The 18,022-nt window shown below is 45.6% G+C and overlaps 1 protein-coding gene across 6 annotated transcripts in view; it reads right to left on the bottom strand.

Moving 5' to 3' along the window:
- Positions 1–13,319: 13,319 nt before the first annotated feature.
- DOCK10 (dedicator of cytokinesis 10) overlaps positions 13,320–18,022 on the bottom strand; it is a 130,326-nt gene continuing 125,623 nt past the window's right edge. For all 6 annotated transcript variants that reach the window (XM_062582210.1, XM_062582211.1, XM_062582214.1 and 3 more), the window contains one exon: positions 13,320–13,853. In XM_062582210.1, coding sequence (XP_062438194.1) covers positions 13,734–13,853 — 120 coding nt within the window. In that variant the 3' untranslated portion in view covers positions 13,320–13,733. The remainder of the gene's footprint in view (positions 13,854–18,022) is intronic.

Below are 18,022 nucleotides of genomic sequence, written 5' to 3'. Positions count from 1 at the left end.
GCGCTCGCCCGCCGGCGGAGGGAGCCCGGCAGCACGAGGGGCAGCAGCGGGGCCGCCCCGCGCCACAACGTCCAGCACCTCCCGGTAGCCGGGCACGAGAGAACACGAAACCAGCTGCTTCTCGCGCGCGAACGAGAGCCGGCGTTACGCTTGCGACTGACCGCGCCGCGGCGGGGCCCTTTGGGCAGCGAGCCGCGTGGCGGAAACGCAGCGAAAACGCAGCAAAACGGCAAAAATCAGTAGCGCTCGAAACGCTCTCAGTTCTCGTAATCTAACCAGGTGACGGCGGCACGAAGAGCTGTTTGAGTTGTTGGTTTGACGAGGCGTTATCTAACCCGCGCGCGTCCGTTCAACATCCTTCCTCGACACACGTCCTTGCGGCTCCACCTGGGCGCCTGCCTTGACCTCCCCACCCGCACGCAGAAAATACCGCAGATGTCTTGCGCGAAGAAACCCTCCGGTAGCACGCCGCTCGCTGCGCCGGGGCAAGGAGCCAGCGCCCGCGCAGCAGGCGGCGAGTTCAGCTCAACGTGCGCACACGCATACATACATACATACATATATATATATATAGCACAGCCCACAAGCCGATTATTCCGTATTTTTCTCGGGTTCTGCGGTGCTGAAGCCTCTCCTGCCTGGTGGCGGTTCACAGCCGGACGACCCCTTCCCACCGCGGTCCTTTCCTCGCACCGCTGGGGCACGGTGCCTCAGAGCGCGGCAGGGCCAGCGCTGCCCCGCGCTGGGGTTTGGTCCCCCAGACCGGCTCTCCGCTCGCAGCCGGGCGGCGCTGAGCTCGGGCTAGGGGAGCTGAGAGGTGGCTCTTCCCTTCGCCCCCGAGCCCTGCTCCGCCGCAGCTCGCGCAGCGCCCGCTGGCCGCGCAGCACACGAGGCTGGCACCTTAGATTTCAAGCATTTGGGTGGATTTGGCCAGGAATCACAGAGAAAGATTAGTGACATACGTTGCTTTGGAAAGGGGCCTGACTTCCAGCAGGGGATGCTCAATGCTTTCGGTAACCCTGGCTTAACCTGAACACGGGAGCTAGAAACACTTAAGATACATGAGTCACGTCTGGAAACCTGGGCTGCAGTTCTGGCCTGGGCTGGCAGCTGAGCCACGCAGAATGAACAGCTGGAGCTTTTTGGAGAGTCCTCCACTGCCTGCATGCTGCATTCCCAAGGTCTCTTTCCCTTTAAATGGGTCCTCAAATTAGTCTAGAATAATCAGAATTAATCTTTTTTTTTAATGCCAACTCCCTGCAAGCAGAACATATGTTCTGGAGTACAAAACTGCATTCCTTATGCAAGAAAATTGATGCGCTCAGTAGGAGATTTTCATAAAAGAGAGAGAACTGGGCCCTTAGTTACCTGCACAGAGTTTTTGATAGCTTTAGAATTAAAGCAAGTAATCACTGATGGGAGATAGTCTCTCAATTGCTAAGCAGCTCAAAGCAAAAAAGCCATCCTAATTGGAATAATAATCACTTTTTCTCATTTTCTCAAACAAGAGATAACATATAAAACACATGTAAGTGTATCTATATAGGTATAAAATATTATACCATATACAATCCACATAAATATATCTATAAATGTTTATGCAACTCCAAAACGTTAGGAAACACCATGTGACATTTGCAGGTTAAGAACACGTATTGATAAACCACCCGTACCAAGCAGTACTATTAAATATCCCATTGGGTTTCAGTAATGAAAATCATTCATATCCTTGCACTCTGCTCGTAGTATTAGGAACTAAGACCATCGCAAGCCTATTTACCAAAGAAACTGTGCCGCATCGCTGTGGGTCAGGTTACTGCCCCAGACTTCTTTGCTTCACTGAGCAATATATAGTAGTGGTCCCATGTATTCACAACTGCTCTCCATCTAAAAAGAATGGCTATAGTTAACTAAAACATTTGAGGAACAAAGCTTAAAAAGCAAATATAAAATACATCTTTAAATCTGATAGGTATTTCATAGGATGAAAGAGAAATGTGCATTTCGTTACTACCAGCTCTGTAAAATTCAAGGGAAGATCACGTCAAGTTCATGCCAAGAACTTCAAAGTAGTGGCCTCTCAGCTAATATTGCTTCTCCTTGCTAAAAACCACAACAACTTAGAATGATAATTAAGTAATTCTGATCACAGTTGTGTTATTGACAATCTGCAAATCACAGGTATGTCAGCTTAAGGAAGTGTTACAGGCAACCATGTGTCTATCCCAGACTAAGACGTATGTCCTGTAAGACACTCGTAACTCTCACTCTCCTTTCGCTGGGCCCAAGGGACACCCCCAGGGTCACACAGGATGTAGGTGACCATGTGCAGGGCTGCACCCAAGCACCACCTTGGCACCACTTTTGGACCCACTTCCCCACAATGACAGCAGCCTCACATGCTGAGTCTGGCCACGGCTTTCCAAACGGAGTTGAAGATCCTGAAGATTGGCTGTGGATGCTGCATGACTAACCAGGCCCTCAGCCAAATCACACGGACTGTTTTATTACACTCAAAATGGGTAAACCAGGGGCTGCTTTTCCCTTTTAAAGCAGGCACAGCTCATTGCCTTGAACATATGTTACTATGACAAGCGTCTTGTCAATGCGTAAGAGCTGACTGCATCCATGCGACAGCAAGGCTAATCCTGTGCCAAGTCCAGGGTCTTTCTGCCTGAGATGTGACAGGAACAAGTTGCCTGGATTTGCTCAGCATCTTGTTCTCAGGCAAAGGACAGAGGACCACAACCCACCGGCGCACAGGGCCGCACAGCGTCCTGCTGCTCACACGCTTGCTTCCTGCAGTGCCATGAGCAAGGACTGTTAGGGCAATGCCCTCGTTTCTGAGTCTTCATGCTTCATAGAGAAGAGACACACGACTTGCTAATCCTCATGCTCCTAAACAAGTATTTTACCTTTCTCACTGAAAATCACTAATTTGGTTTTGGTCTGATAGATTGTCATATGGTCTAGACTATCTAAACCTGTTAGTTTTGCTGTTATTTTTATTTTTTCCCATCTCCAAATGTTCCAACCTGCACCTGGAAGGTGGAAAAGTTACTTGATATTTTCTATAGCTAATATTCCACCAAGGAACTGCGCTTGGACTTCTGAAAATAATAATATTCTCATTTATGCTTCAAGCTTCTCTTCGGATACATAGGCTGGTTAGAATTATTGTTTGTGGACTCAAATTTGTTGGGCTAAAAATGTTTGACTGGCTCTCTCAAAGGGAGAGTTACGAGTTGTGTAGGTTGGAGGCCGTTCGCTGCGCCAGATCCTGTGCCTGGTCAGTTTTGCTCGGGAAGGCCATCGGGGAGCACAGCTCCATCTGTACCACTGTTTGCTCATCTGCAATGGGAGGAGCAGAGAAGAGCTCCCGTGGGAGGAAGTTGTTCCCTTGACTCCCTCTGCATTTTTGCTCGTGTCCTACTTGTAGGACTCCCACACTTGGAGTATCTCCCTCATTCATAAAGCATTTTGAGGCTCTGCAGCTCTGGAAGTTGCACTCTCCACAAGTGACAACCAAATCCAATAAACCTTTGCTTTCCTGCAAATTGGTCCCATCCAAATAGACCCTCTAAAAACTATGTCAGAAACTCCTCCCTTTGACTCCATCAGGAAGCCTGCAAGAAGTGAGAGCCTCCAACAGCAGCCAGCAGTCCTGGGAGCTGGTAGCTAGCTGTTCAGCACAGAAATCTGTCTACCTTTCAGAGCATGTGCCATGAACACTAGCCTCCTTTAACAACATGACCTGAAACACAGTTTGTGCTGGCCATATGTTTTCCAAATGAAGTAGGCCTCTCCAAAATCTCATTTTGTGTATTCAAGTAGGCAACAGTAGCTTTCAAACTTGTCCTTTGAGATAAGCATCTGACAACAAATAATTTGATAACTGCTGGACACCTCAAGCCAGCTGTTACTCCCAAGCTCACAAATCTACCTATGACTCTTGATCATTTTATTCAGGAAGGAAATCTCTTTGTAAACCTGTTCTCTCAAAGACTGGGCAAGTTGCAGACTCTAACTCCAGTAACAGTTTTGAGTCTGCATTCTGGTATCTGCTCTGATCACACCTGTAGCTCAGCACATACTAGAGAGGAGCATCCATTTGAAATACCTGGAAGATTTGTTGTAGCCCAGTGGAGACTGCATGATTACAACTGCTCTAAAACTGTATGCAGTTTATAGCGAGGCACGAACTAATGTCCCTTTAACCTCGCGATCTGAATGCTACTACCTTTGGACACACTGAGTTAGGAGTCTGGGCTTTTCAAGCACTTTTGATCTTTCTGAAGTATCTAACCAAGCAGTTCTTAACTTTGGGCATATTGAAGTCTGCACTCAAACTTTGATCTCTCTCAAGAGCTGTTTTTTTTTTTTTTTTTTTTTTTTTTTTTTTTTTTGTCTTGTGCATGCACATCTGACTTTCCATTAAACCTGGAAGCAAAAGAAAAGTCTGTGGTTTTATGTAGCACCGCTGACTCACTGTAATCTGGGAGCATAAAAGACTTACAAGCAGATTTTCATTCTGTTGTTCTGCAGTGTGTGCTCCCTGGCAGGGGTGTTGTGTCCTTTCTTGTCAGGATGCAAATACTTGGGGCTACCACAAAAGCAAATAACCCAAACAAGATAGTGAAAAGAGAATAATAATTTAAACCATCAGGTTTCTGATTGTATAGCTGTCTCAGTTGGTGTTTAGCTTTCAGCCTAGTATGTTCATCACTAGTATTCACCTTTCTTCCTGTCTTGTAGCACTAGTGTTTCATCAGCAAAGCCATGTAATGGTACTGGTGCATTTACCTGGAAGGACGCATTTCCAGGCTCTTCTCGTTCAGCCCTACTCCTCCATTATCAGTCCCACGAGCACATGGTTTCAGTAGCTCTCGATGCTTTGTGCCTTCTCTTTATTCACTAGTTTCTATGGCAAATACAAATGTTTTGTTTCGTTACCAGTGTTTCCAGCTTCTGGATCAAAATAGGTTGGAGGAAATAATGCATAAAAACAGAAAACACAAATAAACAGACTGCAAATTACTACAGCAGTCTGAGTAGTGTATGGCCCTGTAGCCCTTTTGTGTTTTCACAATACCCCCAATGTGACCAGGATCTACTAAGGAACAGCCCAGTAATTAACTATCGAATATTCCCATATGTGCAAAACTCACCTGAGGAGACATCTGATATCCCTTCTCTTATGCCCAATGCACATCACTGTCAAGTACTTTGGTACCTTCTTAGTGCAAAAAGGAAGTTGGAGAAGATAATCCACTTTTCCAGGGCTGGAGCCACCAGAAACCAAAGGTTAAGACAAGAGGAGCAGGAAAACACATATGGGGCCAGGTGAGTCTGCACTGAGTTTTTCCTGCATGAATAGCTCACACTAAAACAGAGATGATCCAGGGGTGGTGAAGCTGAAGGCCCCTCTTGTTATTCTAATAATAATTACACATGGGCCTGCCTAGTCTTCATCTTTTGGATTCATTTTAGTTATAGGAGTATGATTCTCTTAAGTGAGAAACACTTTCTAATTAACTGTTCATTCTGCCTAGTGCTTGGATGCTTTTGTCAAAATTGCACATCTCTTTTTGCATTCAATATTATGCACATTCTTCACTTTTAAATCCCTTGGTTCAAACTTTACCTTATGGCTTTAATTTGTTTGTTGAGAGGGAGAAACTGAGTATTTATGTGATAATAAGTATTACCACAGAAGTCCTTTACATGCATACTAAACTCATTAAAAATTGGGAACTGGAGTCAAATCCATGGCAAATACTTTCTACACATCCTGGATAAGCCATTTGTCTTTAGAATTCATCCTCTCATGTTAGTTGTAGTTGAAATATTCTTTTGTGTGAGCAGATACCAATTTCAAAAATGCTCAGAACTGAAACAAAATGTACATGAAGCCTGACAGTTTTTAGCCACATTAGACAACATTTCTCACACTGAGCTCCAAAAATACACCTTCAAAGTTGCACATGAATCTAATTTCACTCTTTTCAAACCTGGGCCTGTGCATAGGCAGCATGGATTGCAACTACATACTTGCAATATGCAAGCTAGCACAAGGCCTTTCTGGAGGCAAATTAGGAAAACAGCCATGAACACACCAAAAATCAAATGGAAAACAGCTGTGAATTGCAAGTGTGACAATCATGACTGGTACAGATCATCATCCAGTTTCTCATTTGGATATTATCCAGAAAAAAAAAAATCCCTGTTCAGATCAACATTACGTTGCCAAAGTAACATCTCTCTAGTGAATGTTAAGATATAATTACCCTGTAAGGAATGATTCCTATTAAACATTTAATACATCTCCCTCTAATTGAAATTTAAGCTTTTGGTTGTGGTTGAGTGTCACTAAAGATGTGATTAAACATAAAATATGTATAATGCTTAACTCCTTTAGGGGTGTTGAGATAACTTCAACTAAGTAACAAACATAAATAATTTCTTGTGTGCTACAAAGTTTCTTTCAAGTTGCTCAATTTTAGGCTGGTGCAGGAAGGTCTCCTTCCTTGGCGGAAAGGACATCTCTCATCAACTCCCTTTATGCAGCCGGGGAAGGAATTGGAGAGCCCTTAAGCTCACCTTTAAATGAAGTCAGGCTGACTTCACCCTCAGTCTTTCTGCCTTTCAGTTCTTGCCCCTTTGAAAGGCTTGGTGCAGCCCCAAAAGCTTCCACCTGCCTCACCTTTCCCTCAAGTCACCTCTGCCAGTGCTTTTAGGGCAGGAGAAGAGTTCCCTTTCCTTCACTACAAACACAAAATGGATGGGTTTTGACTTCTTTAGAGCCATTGCCAGTGTTGCAGAGGACTCGGTAAAGAAGACTCCTTACTGGGGATGTTTGACTGGGTCCAGCATGAAGGTGGGCAGAGAATGGGCTGTGAGCAAGGCTCAGAGGGAAGCAAGTTTCTCCCTCCTTTTAGGGGTCACATAACTCCCTTCGGTGTAAAACATCTACAGAATGAAAGGAAGGGAGCAAAACAGATGAGTTTTGTACGATCATTGATCTGGGAATCAAGACAAATGCATCTGTCTCTCACATTGACCAGAGATGTTCAAGGGGAGAGAAACAGCGAGCCCTGATGGAAGCTAAGTCAGGTGGCACGCCTGCCCACACACTGCTGTGCTTGCTTTCTCCCTACTATTAAGGTCACTAATTGCTATAAAGCAGAGATAGGCATGCAAGGTAAAATTCCATTTTTTCTCACCAGCAATTAAGAGACATGCAGGTTGCAAAGCAGCAAGTCCCTCCCTGAGTATGCTGGGCACCCCCCCATCCAGCTCAGAGGCCACAGCACGAGCGTGACATTTTGGACTCAGAAATGGCTGCAGGTGCTGGTGGCAGCTCCTGTTCTGCCTTGGCCCTGGGGGGTCACAGCCACATCAGGTCCCACGCAGGACAGAGTTGCCCCCACCAGCACTGGGTGCAGGTAGGACCAGCTGGGCTTTTTGGCTTTTCAGCTTCATTTCTCCCAACTTTCGTGGGAAACTATTCCTTAGCAGCTCCCCTAGATTGCTCCCCCAGGACATTCAGGATAGCAAGCAACTCATATACGATGGATGGGGAGAGCTCGAAGGAGCTCCAATGAAGTCTATGGAGTGACATTGCTTTAATGAGAGCTGAGTGATACACCCATCATCTTGATTACTGTTTTATCCTGTAGACAACGGCTAAATCTCCCCTCTCTGTTTGTACAGGTCATTGATATTCTTAACCTGCTATTAATCTAAATGAAACTTTCACTAATTTTGGCAGTGTAGCAACAGAGGTAGCAGAGATGTCTGTAAGGGGTTAAAACATTTAATCTAGAAAGATCCAATGGCAGCTTCCCAGCAGCACATGCTGGTGAAAGGCATCTGCTTCCCACACTGCCCTCTGAGAGGAGCACTTGACACCAGATCGTTAATAACACTCCTAAAACCCCATCAGCTCTGACTCAGAACTCATTTAGCAAGATACAAGAAATAAAATACCCTTATCATGCCTTGTCCCTCATGGCACTCTGAGGGGATGGAGACCAGCTCACAGGGGATGTGAAAAAACCCATCACGCTGCAGCCCCCGTGCTTTGACACCTCCTACCTTCTCCCACACTCCTTTAGTATTTTCACTTCTAATAGTTGGTGTGGGAAGAATTAAGAGGGTCGTGGTGCCAGTGTTGTCCTGCCAGCTTGGCCATGCTCAGTCTCCATTTGTGCTCCTTGCATTCCCGCACTAGCTCGCACCAATAAAGGAACAAATGGGAACTCACCTAGGAAACCAGCCAGGCCTTTAGAGGGTACACCTACTTTCCCCAAAGCCAAGCCCAGGCTGTGCAGGCAAAGCACCTGCAGCTCCAGGCTCTGGAGCAGCCTGAGACACTTCCAAAAGTCTCAAGATCTCTAGCCCAAGCAGGGGTCAGTCTGGGTTTCCAGGCAGAGTCCGCAGGCCACTGCTGGGCAGCCTGTGCTGGAGACTGCCAGAAGATGAAGTTTACTGAGGCTGCTGCTAGCTGAGCTCTCATTCTCCCAGAGCGGTTTAGACACTTGGCTTTAGGAGATGCTTATTTGCTTCTTAGGCTGAGTTTAGGGCTTCTGGAAGGTACTATGTCCAATGACCAGAAGCTTCACATTACTCACATAATAAATTGAAGTAGTGGCAAAAGTCCCTGAGGCTCAGATGCTCCTTGCGTGCCTTATCTGCACCCAAGGGGCTGTGCCTGGTGTTGAAAGACTGTGTTTTGTCCTTCTAGTTTCTAAGGTGGAATTTTCTATTACAAACACTGCAGAAAACCAGCTGTCAGGGCAGCAAGGCACCTCCTCAAGTCCATGATGCTGGCCAGGCATCACAAGGGGGCCCACAGTAATGGCATGTTAAAAATGTTAAAGAGAAACTTCACAGCCTTCTCCCACCAGCTACTGAGTCTGCCCAGGAACTAAGCTACAGATATTTTCCCTCTAATTACCATACCGTGATATTTATTTGTGACTCAAGCAACAATTTACGATGCAAAGATATCACAAGAGAGCTAATAAGAAGATTTGTTAGGGAGATGTTAAAATGTAAAGCGTGTATCTGGCCTGGAAAGGAGGGTATCTTGAGAGTCAGAGATGAGTCCTACTCAAATGAGTTAAACTGCATGACATAACCACGCATTTATTAATTCATCCTAAAAAAGAGACACACAAAACTTCTTATGAACCATGAGAGCTAGATTATTTACATTGTGGGAAAGAAACAGCACGTGATGTACTGCACGGACAAAGCAGAGAGCAAATCCTTGTCCAAAGGAGTTCATCTCTCTGTGCCCTTCTGATGCCTCTGCTCCAAGCAATCCCCAGCCTTAGAGATCCTGCCGTTTACATGAAACATGCTCAACTTCCCCAATTCTTCAGCTAGCTCAGGCAATTCACTGGGTTAGTGGGAACTGTAAAAGGAGAGGTATCTTTATCATTGAATATTCAGAACTATTGCTACACACTTAAGAAAAAATTTGAGGACCACAGAGCGCCTCATGTCTGCTGAGGCCATGGTTTCTGCAGCAACTTGCATATCCCAGTGTCAGTGTCCAGGGCTATGCTCCCGGACCCTGGCCTGATCCACGGGAGTGCCAGGAAGGGGTTATGTCCCCTGAGAACTGGCCTTGCTGAAAAAGGGACCTCTTGCTTTGACACTTCCACTGGCATAAGAGCATTGTCCCTTGCCTTGTCCCTCAGCAGGACTGCAGAGTCAGTGCAGACTGTGCTGGAGGCACCAGCAGGGATGGAACAGGTTCACAGGAAAACAAAACTAAACAAAAACAAAACAAAAAAACCCCCTCACTTTTCTGTGATGTCCCCTTGGCCATCACTAAGGCATTTAATAAAAGCTAGGGCAAAAATAGGAAAGTGCTGCAAACCAAGACTCAGCTCAGCTGGCCAGCCCCTCCCCAGACCACTTTTTTTTTTTTTTTTTTTTTTAAAAAAAAGCTTATTTTTGTTAAAAATGACTAAATGATCAACAAGTAAACTGTACACATGAGCATTACACACTGTAAATTACAGATTTCCAAACCATTTTGATTTGCAGACTCTCTCAGACCCATAAAAGCTTTGCAGTGTGGATTTCTGTAAATTAAACTAATGCCAACAGACCTGCTTTGCTTAGCTCTCTTCTGAAGATCATATACAGGGATCCATAGATCCCCAGGGACACCAGCTAAAAACCACTTTCACAGATAACACCACTCAAAGGTGTTAGAGCTTTTGACACAGTTAATAACTGCTATCTGCTCTACTCTCTATCAATGCTTATCAAAGTATCTGCTATTTATTAACTCTTCATGAAATTTTTCTGTGAATCAAGCCTTAACATAAAATGGTATCTACAGAAGTGCAAATAGACTGCAAAGACACTACAAGTGGTTCTTTTTCCTTATATTTAGCTGAGATGCCACGGTTGAAGGTAGATGTTAGCACTTCCTGAAAATCTTAACAGCACCCTGGGAGAAGCCACCACCTGTCTGTGCTGTCACACTACTTTTGTATACAGTGCCAAGATAGCACATTGCCTAAAAAATCCACACACCTTCCCCCAAACCTCAAGAGCACTCTCCTAGTCATAAATGCAAAGAGGGACATGATTTCTTATACAAATAAAATTTGAAAATAAGCTTGTTGTAAGTCAAGTAGCAGAATATTTAATCTCTTTAGCAGTATCAGAGTCATACCATAGGGTACAAAAAGAATAATAATGTAGCAAAACCAATCCTAGTTATAATTAATTTATGGATAATTGGCTCCTGGCTTGATTGCTCACCTTAAGATATTATCTCTTCACAAATCTGCTGCAAACATATACTGTGTGCTGAAATACTTTCGATTTTTCCTAAATGAAGTCATTTATCACTTTCCAGCATGACAAACCCGAAGAGGCCAATACAACCTGCCTGGCCCCAGCTCTCTTGGCGAGGAGCCCACCACACTCAGCCATCCTGCTCATTCCTTGTCAGAGATGCAAAGGATCAAACGTGGACTCGTTCCAGCAGCTACATGAAGATGCAACATTCCTCTCCTGTAACTGTGGTTCTTCTGTTTACAACTTTTCAGTCTGCATTTAAAAGTCTTTGTATGCAGAATTATTTGCCATAAAGGTCTAACAGGGAAAAATGGAGATTCTCACTCTTAAATAATTTGAAAGAGTTGAACATGCTGAGTACCAACAAAGATATCAACAGCTAGTCTTAAGTCAGCTTCTAGCATATGTACATAACGTTCTGCCTGCTAGCCTAAAAATCTGTCATTTGGGTAATATATATTTGTTTACGCTGTCTTGCTGTCAACATTTCATCTGTTAAAACATCTATGCAATTCTACACACTATCAAGAGCGCAGATGAAGACTTCAGGTAATACTGGTAGCTGTAGTCACTGCCCATCTTTAAGTTACTCCTTCCCCCTACTCAAGCAGTACGATTAAAATGTTGACTCCAGCATTTCTCAGCACCACGTCTGTCCGGTCCCCCGTGATGTTAATGCTCATGCCACTACAGCGCTCTCCATCCTGCAGCGAAAGTAATACCTACAAACGTTAGCACTTGGGAAATGCACCTGCTGTTGCACACGCTGCCTGCCTCGTCCGACCTCCTTCCCTAAACTGCCGTGCTCTGTGTTTTACCCGCCTTCAGCTGATCATTAAAGCGTGAAAGAAAACAAATGACAAAAAGTTGTTTGTTTTTTGGAGGAAAATTCCATCCTAAGAAGATAAGTTCAGACAATCACTTTCAGAAGTGACTGAAAAATAAATCCAGCTGTAAGAATACACCGTGAAATTGCTTATGACCTTTCACTGGGTAAAACCTCCACCCAGAGAATGGGTGAACATGTTCTGGTGGCTGCCTTAAACAATGAGTTTCAGAAAGCAGCTTTATAAACTTTTTTTGTCAGAAAAAAAGAATTAGCGTAGACCCTCACGAAATCCTAAAAGCTTGAAAAGCAGTCATTATATGAAAACAGCCCTTTCCTATAGTGTGTACAGGTCACAGTAGATGTTAATGTTTTAAATGCCTTTTAGTTGCGTTAGGTCTTTATAGCTCGTGGGTCAGAGTGGATACTGGACTCAGCTCTGGCACATCTCTCCTCTGCAGTTTTGGTTGCTAGACTTCACGGCTGCGAAGGGCCAAGCCACGTCTTTGTAATAATCTTCCATCCTCACATCTTTCATTCCAAAGGTAGGAGCTGCCTTACACGTTTCCACCCTTCTCCTCAAAGGCTGGGACAAATTGCTGTTCAATACTTTGCTTTCTCTCCCTGTTGCCACCCTGGTTTAAGGCTAGTGTTTTTTAATTGCTTTCCTGCAACTATGTTGAAAGTGCTTGAACACAGCAGGAGAGAAAGAGCGATCTGGAAGAGTGACACAGCTAAGTTCAAGTCTGAGCATCTTTAACACCAGCAATAAGGTAACTGCGAGAAAGTGGGCTGGATTTTCATATCTGCAGAGGAGCTGCAAACCCAGCAGCTTAAAAAAAAAAAAACAAGCTCCACCACCCTTACACTTATGAATTAAACCCGTTTTGCCTGCGAGCTATTGAGCAAACCACCCAGGGATCTCCTTACCTGCTTTTTCCGAACCACAGCTTGGCTCCAGATCAGCCTAATGTCAGTTTGCAACATTCCCTCAGCACAAACCGTGCTTTTGCAATAGGGGCTATTTCCAAAGGCGCCCAACAACTCCAGCTGCTGCGCTTCCTGTAAACAGTCATTAGAAACAGTCTGTACCCGAATCACCATAAATGCAAAACGAATCCTTGGGATGAATCCAGCGAGACCACCTTACCCGAAAGGAGACTACGGCCAGATGACTCGGCGGTCGGGGACTCGCCCTGCCGCAGCGGATCGGCGCCTGGGCCAGACGCAAGCCCCTCCAGCACGGCTAGCGACCGCAGCAGGGGCGAGCGGGGGCCAGGAGCTCGCGCAGCCACCGCGCCGGAGGGGCAGACACCCGGTGCAGGCAGGGCCAGCCGAACGCACGTCCCTCGCCCGCAAGTTTCATCCCCGCGAAGGCGAGAAACCCGGCTCGGCAAGGCTCTCCCGGGGCGCACGCGCAGCACGCAGCGGCACGCGCCCCGCGAGGCCGGCAGCCACCGCCGGGCCTCCCCGGCGGAGCCGGGCCACCGCCCTCCTCGAGGCTCCCCACCGAGGTGCAGCTCTCGGGACGCTTTTATACACAGACACAAATATTTTAATACAACAGTAACTGAAATGTTATCCGTATTCTTAGTACTGTCATAATTAACTAAAAAGATATTTTTTTAAATTTTGTAAAAATGACATATTTTACACATCTTCTATTTACAATTGCAATATACTTAAATGTTATAAAACATCCACTCTGACCTTTAAAATATATGTATACTAGGACTTAGTATTAGATATATTATAATTTATAGCAAACTTAGCGTTTGCTGTGTAGCTATCTGTTCAATGGAAATTTCATGATCAGCCCGGCTTAATAAAGACTGTTCAAAACCAAAAATCAACAACTGAAAAAAGATAGGAAATGTGCAAATATTGGGGCAGACAAAAAAAGAAAAAAACTTGCAGTTTTAAAAAATACCACTGTGAAGGCTTCCAATAAATTAAAATTATAACCCACAAATCCTTTTCTTGGCATTGTCCGTGATCAAATTAATTTTCAGTATTACTAATCTAAAAGGAAAAAAATACGGAAGTCCTCCGGAGGCGCGCGCGTCCCGTGCCTCGGTCAGGTGTCCGGGTTCGAGGGGCTTGTCGCTCCCGGAGCCGCCGAGCTGCCCCTATGGATGACTCGCGAGTACGTGCGCTCCATGCCTGGCTGCTTTGCTGACTCCTCCTTGTATGCAATCTTCGCATCAAAAGAAAAAAAAGAGAAAGAAATGCAACAGTGAGTAAGTACCTGGGTTTCCTAAGTGCTTACTCTCTAATCAGGGATTTCAGAGCTGCTTTATTACAGGGTGATGCTAATGAGCTGACAGAGGAAGACGACCCCTGCTCGGGGACCCCGAGCTGCCCGGAGGCGCAGCGGCGTCAGTGTCCCCTGAGCCGGGCTTCAGAGGGGCCCCAGGTGGAGCCACCCGGCACTTCACAGGGTTCCCTAGACATGTTCCCCTAGCAACTCCCATGCAGATGTAACCAAGAAGTCACCCACGTTTTTTAAACTTGGCATCCAGCATCTACAGACCGCGGTCCAGGCAGGCCCCAGCTCTATCCATACAGTCGTTCTGGGCATGCAGGAATCACACCGAGCTTAAAACATAGGGGAGCGGCAAAAATACGCTTGGTAGATGAATTTGGGCCATTTTACTGGAATGAGCACAGGCAGGCCAAGCCGAGCTGCGGACAGAGCTGCGTGCTCAGAGAGAAACAGTGGCCAAACTTGCTTTGCCTCCTCCCATTTGCAGTCTTGCTTGAGGAAGCTTTTACTCTAGATAAGTTCCAGTTAGCCATCGTCATAGCTATCTTTCCTACTCAATAAATGCAGACTGCCAACCTGCCTTCGTCCCGGGGCACCACGCTGGAGCACTCACAAAAGAAACCTGGACATCACCCCCTTCCCCTCCAGCAACGGGGACACCGGTGGTGTCAGCCCTCGCCGCCCCTGCGCGGCAGGGAGGACCAGAGCAGAGGCCCCGCGGCGGCACAGCGGCACTGCCCGTGTCCAGGTACGTGACTCCATGCCGGGCTCCCGCTGCCCACATTGCCCGGGCATTTGCCGTTATTCGGGACATCCCAGCTCTACGCGGCCAGCGCTCTGCAGAGGCAGGCACTAGCAGTGCCCCAGCTCACACGCAGGGGAACTAAGGCACAGGTCTGCTGGGCCAGGGGTGCGTGGACCCATCTGCAGGCCTCCACACCCCCTCCCTTTGCTCATGAGGTTTTGCTGCCGGTCAGCTGTGCCACCGCTCGATTTAACGCCTGCGCCTGAAGCGCTGACCAGGGATCTGTTGGTGTGCTGAGCCAGCCAGATCGCGGCGCGAGCTGGGAGACATTCTGGTTAACTCACTGCATCCCCCCAGAACAGGGACCTCCTGACAGAGGAATGACTGAAGGAAGCATTTTTCATTTTCCCGGGACCTGTGCAACAACCATCTTCTGGTTGGGAGGGTTAGAAATGTTGAGTGTGATTCTGGGTGCAGCATCTCCATTTACTTAAACAAAAAACTCCCCTACCATCCTCAGCCCTCTAAGAACGAGGATGAGTAAGATAAAAGGTTTTAAAGTGCTATCCCCACTTTTCCCCAAATCACACGTACAGGCATTAGAGGGGAACACTGCATAAATTGAGTCAGACCCGAAGTTTCACATTTTCTGCAGGTACTCCCCAAAGCTCTGCTCTCTTTAAGGCAGAAGAGCTTAGCTCCTAATTAACAACAATTACACAAATGAAATCTTGCATGGAAAAGGACTGTTTGAAATGCAGTTAATTTTGCAATCGAGCATGTTTGGGCATACATACAATGCACACACATGAAAGAACTTTGTGCACACAGTAAAAGTGCCTCAAATTTTGCCAGTTTCCATCTCTCTCCCCCCACCCCCCCCCGTTTTTTTTTTTTTTTTTTTTTTTTTTTTTTTTTTGGCAAGTTAAAATTTGGCCCTAAAAAACAATTTTGCTTTTTACCACTTTATTTTCTTCATTCCACTCAGCTTCATAGGCACTCTTAGCTCCGGTGTCTCAGGCACTAGCATAAACACCGAGTCTGACTTCACAAAAACGTCAGGAGAATATTTCAACTAATTCTGTGTACTGTCCCTTCTCCTTTTGACCTCTTCCGAAATTTGATTATATCGTGTTTAAAAACTAGGCGGTAGTATCTGTTTGAGCGAATCTGGGTGAGCAGCAGTCATCTGTGCCTCAGATGCTCCCCAGGAGCTTCCAGCAGCATCAGCAAAAGCAGCAGTGACAGCCAGGGAGCGCAGCAGAGCACAAGGACACTCTGTGGCACGCAGGCTTTCTGTCCGCACTGGCCGCCTAACCCACCTATAACTCAAATCCCAAGCACTTCCCAAGGGCCCGAGAAGAATAAAGCCTGGGACAGCTGCTGCTGTGCAGGGCTGTACCCTGTCTTTCTGGGCTGCAAAAATCCAGGCTTGCACAAAGGTACCAAGTCGGCACCCTCAGTGGCACCAAGAGCACGGCTAAATTTGTGTTTTGATTACACCTGTATGCGGGTGGTGGGCAGGCTTGGCTTAATGGATCAGACCTCCAGCTCCAGGGCACTTTCTGCTCCACTGGCTCCCGGCCCGTCACCTCTGCTGCCGCCACTGCACCACGTGGCTTCTGGCGGGTGCTTTGGCATTAGGAGGCTGCTGTGTTCACAGAGTGGAGTTCACGTACACCCTGGCTTTTCTGTTTAAACTCCCTGAGCAAGGGAGTCATTAGACATGAAACCAAACGAACATACCACATAGGAAAACCAGCAAGTAAGAAAGTACATGACATTGAACAAAAAAGTAGATGCAAGAAAAATGAACATACCACTTTTGGCTATAGCATTGAGGGAAATGTTAGACAGGGAAGAAGAGAAGCTGTATAAGCAAGGACCATGACAGAGCTGTCAGAAAAGAAAGACACAACAAAACAGAGAAGAGAAAAAACATACAGTGATGAAAGAGTCACTACAGGTGGGTGAGCAAACACAACCATCTTGAATACAACAGTGAGAAAGATGCAAATCTCACTGTCATGGTAAGGAACGGTACAGAGAGGGCAGAGCCCAGCGCTTTCCAACCGCAAGATAAATATTTTGGCTACAGCCTACCGCGTGTCATTTGCCTGGGGCAATGCTCTGCGGAGAAGCAGGGAGTTCACGCGCTGCAAGAGGACTAGAGCTGTGCCAAAAAGCCATCCTGCTCGGAAAACTGGGCTTTCGTTTAAAAAGTTGCCCAACACGGAAGGCAAGCGGGAAGCTGGTTTTCAGTAAGGATTTGCTGATTTTGATTAAACAGACGACAATTTTGACTTTTGCTGGATGAACTCTGATGTTGTTAAATGTAACATTAACATTACCTATCAATATATTAATATAGTTATGCACAAGTAATTTTGTAACATTCAGTCTCCAATTACACGAAGAAGCCTCAAAATTCATTGAAATAAAAATGAATAAAGGTACAAGTATTTAATAGCAATCACTGAATGTATTTTATGAACACTGAAGCACATGGGCTGCTCATAACTAATTTAACATTACTTTTTCATTTTTGTGGGGAATAGCAGTTCACATAAGTCATATGGTACTGTCTCTGCACATAGACAAAATTACAAAAATATTCTCCACAGGAGAATATGCAAATGGACAGAACTGCAAAATTCTCCACAGGAGAAGCATGAACAGTGAGTAATAAACGATGCTCTCAACACTTACACATTCAATGTAACAAGCAATTTGATAAACACTCGTTACAATAACATTAATGGAACGCACGAGATTCACAAAGTTTTATACTCCTAACGTGGAAGGAAACACAATTTGCAAAAACAGCAACCACCACTGCTGGGCTGCTCTCTCCCCTACCTGGCACGTACCAAGCCTTCAATGCAACTATATGCTTACGCTCTGTGAAAATTTAGCTTGATACCACAGTAATAACAACAATGGAGGGGGGAAAAAAAAGTCAATGAAAAAAGTTATTCTCCTCATATGTGAGGAGGAATAAAATGGTATGGTCCGATGGGACACGAATTAGACACCCTTCTGTGAGATGCTGTCACGGATACCAACAGTTAAGGTAAATGTATACAGTGCTTTGGTGTGTGCTACAGACACCTGGAAGTACAGTGCAATTATTACAGAATAAATATTTCTCAGGTGCAATGAGGTGAACTACACACAACCATGCAGAGAAAAAATTAAGCAGGCTTTAATTTCCACTTTACTGGGCAGAATCACTCAACTATTATTTAAATTAAATGAGAAAACAAAGTATCTGCACAGACACTTTAATGGAACAGCTGAAAGCGTGAGCTGAAGTCCAGTTCAGCATTTTGGGACGCACATTACATAATACAGC

This window comes from Rhea pennata, chromosome 9 (genome assembly GCF_028389875.1).
Source record: "Rhea pennata isolate bPtePen1 chromosome 9, bPtePen1.pri, whole genome shotgun sequence".
NCBI lineage: Eukaryota > Metazoa > Chordata > Aves > Rheiformes > Rheidae > Rhea > Rhea pennata.
The sequence above is the reverse complement of the archived record's forward strand: the minus strand, read 5'-3'. Positions and strand labels throughout refer to the sequence as shown.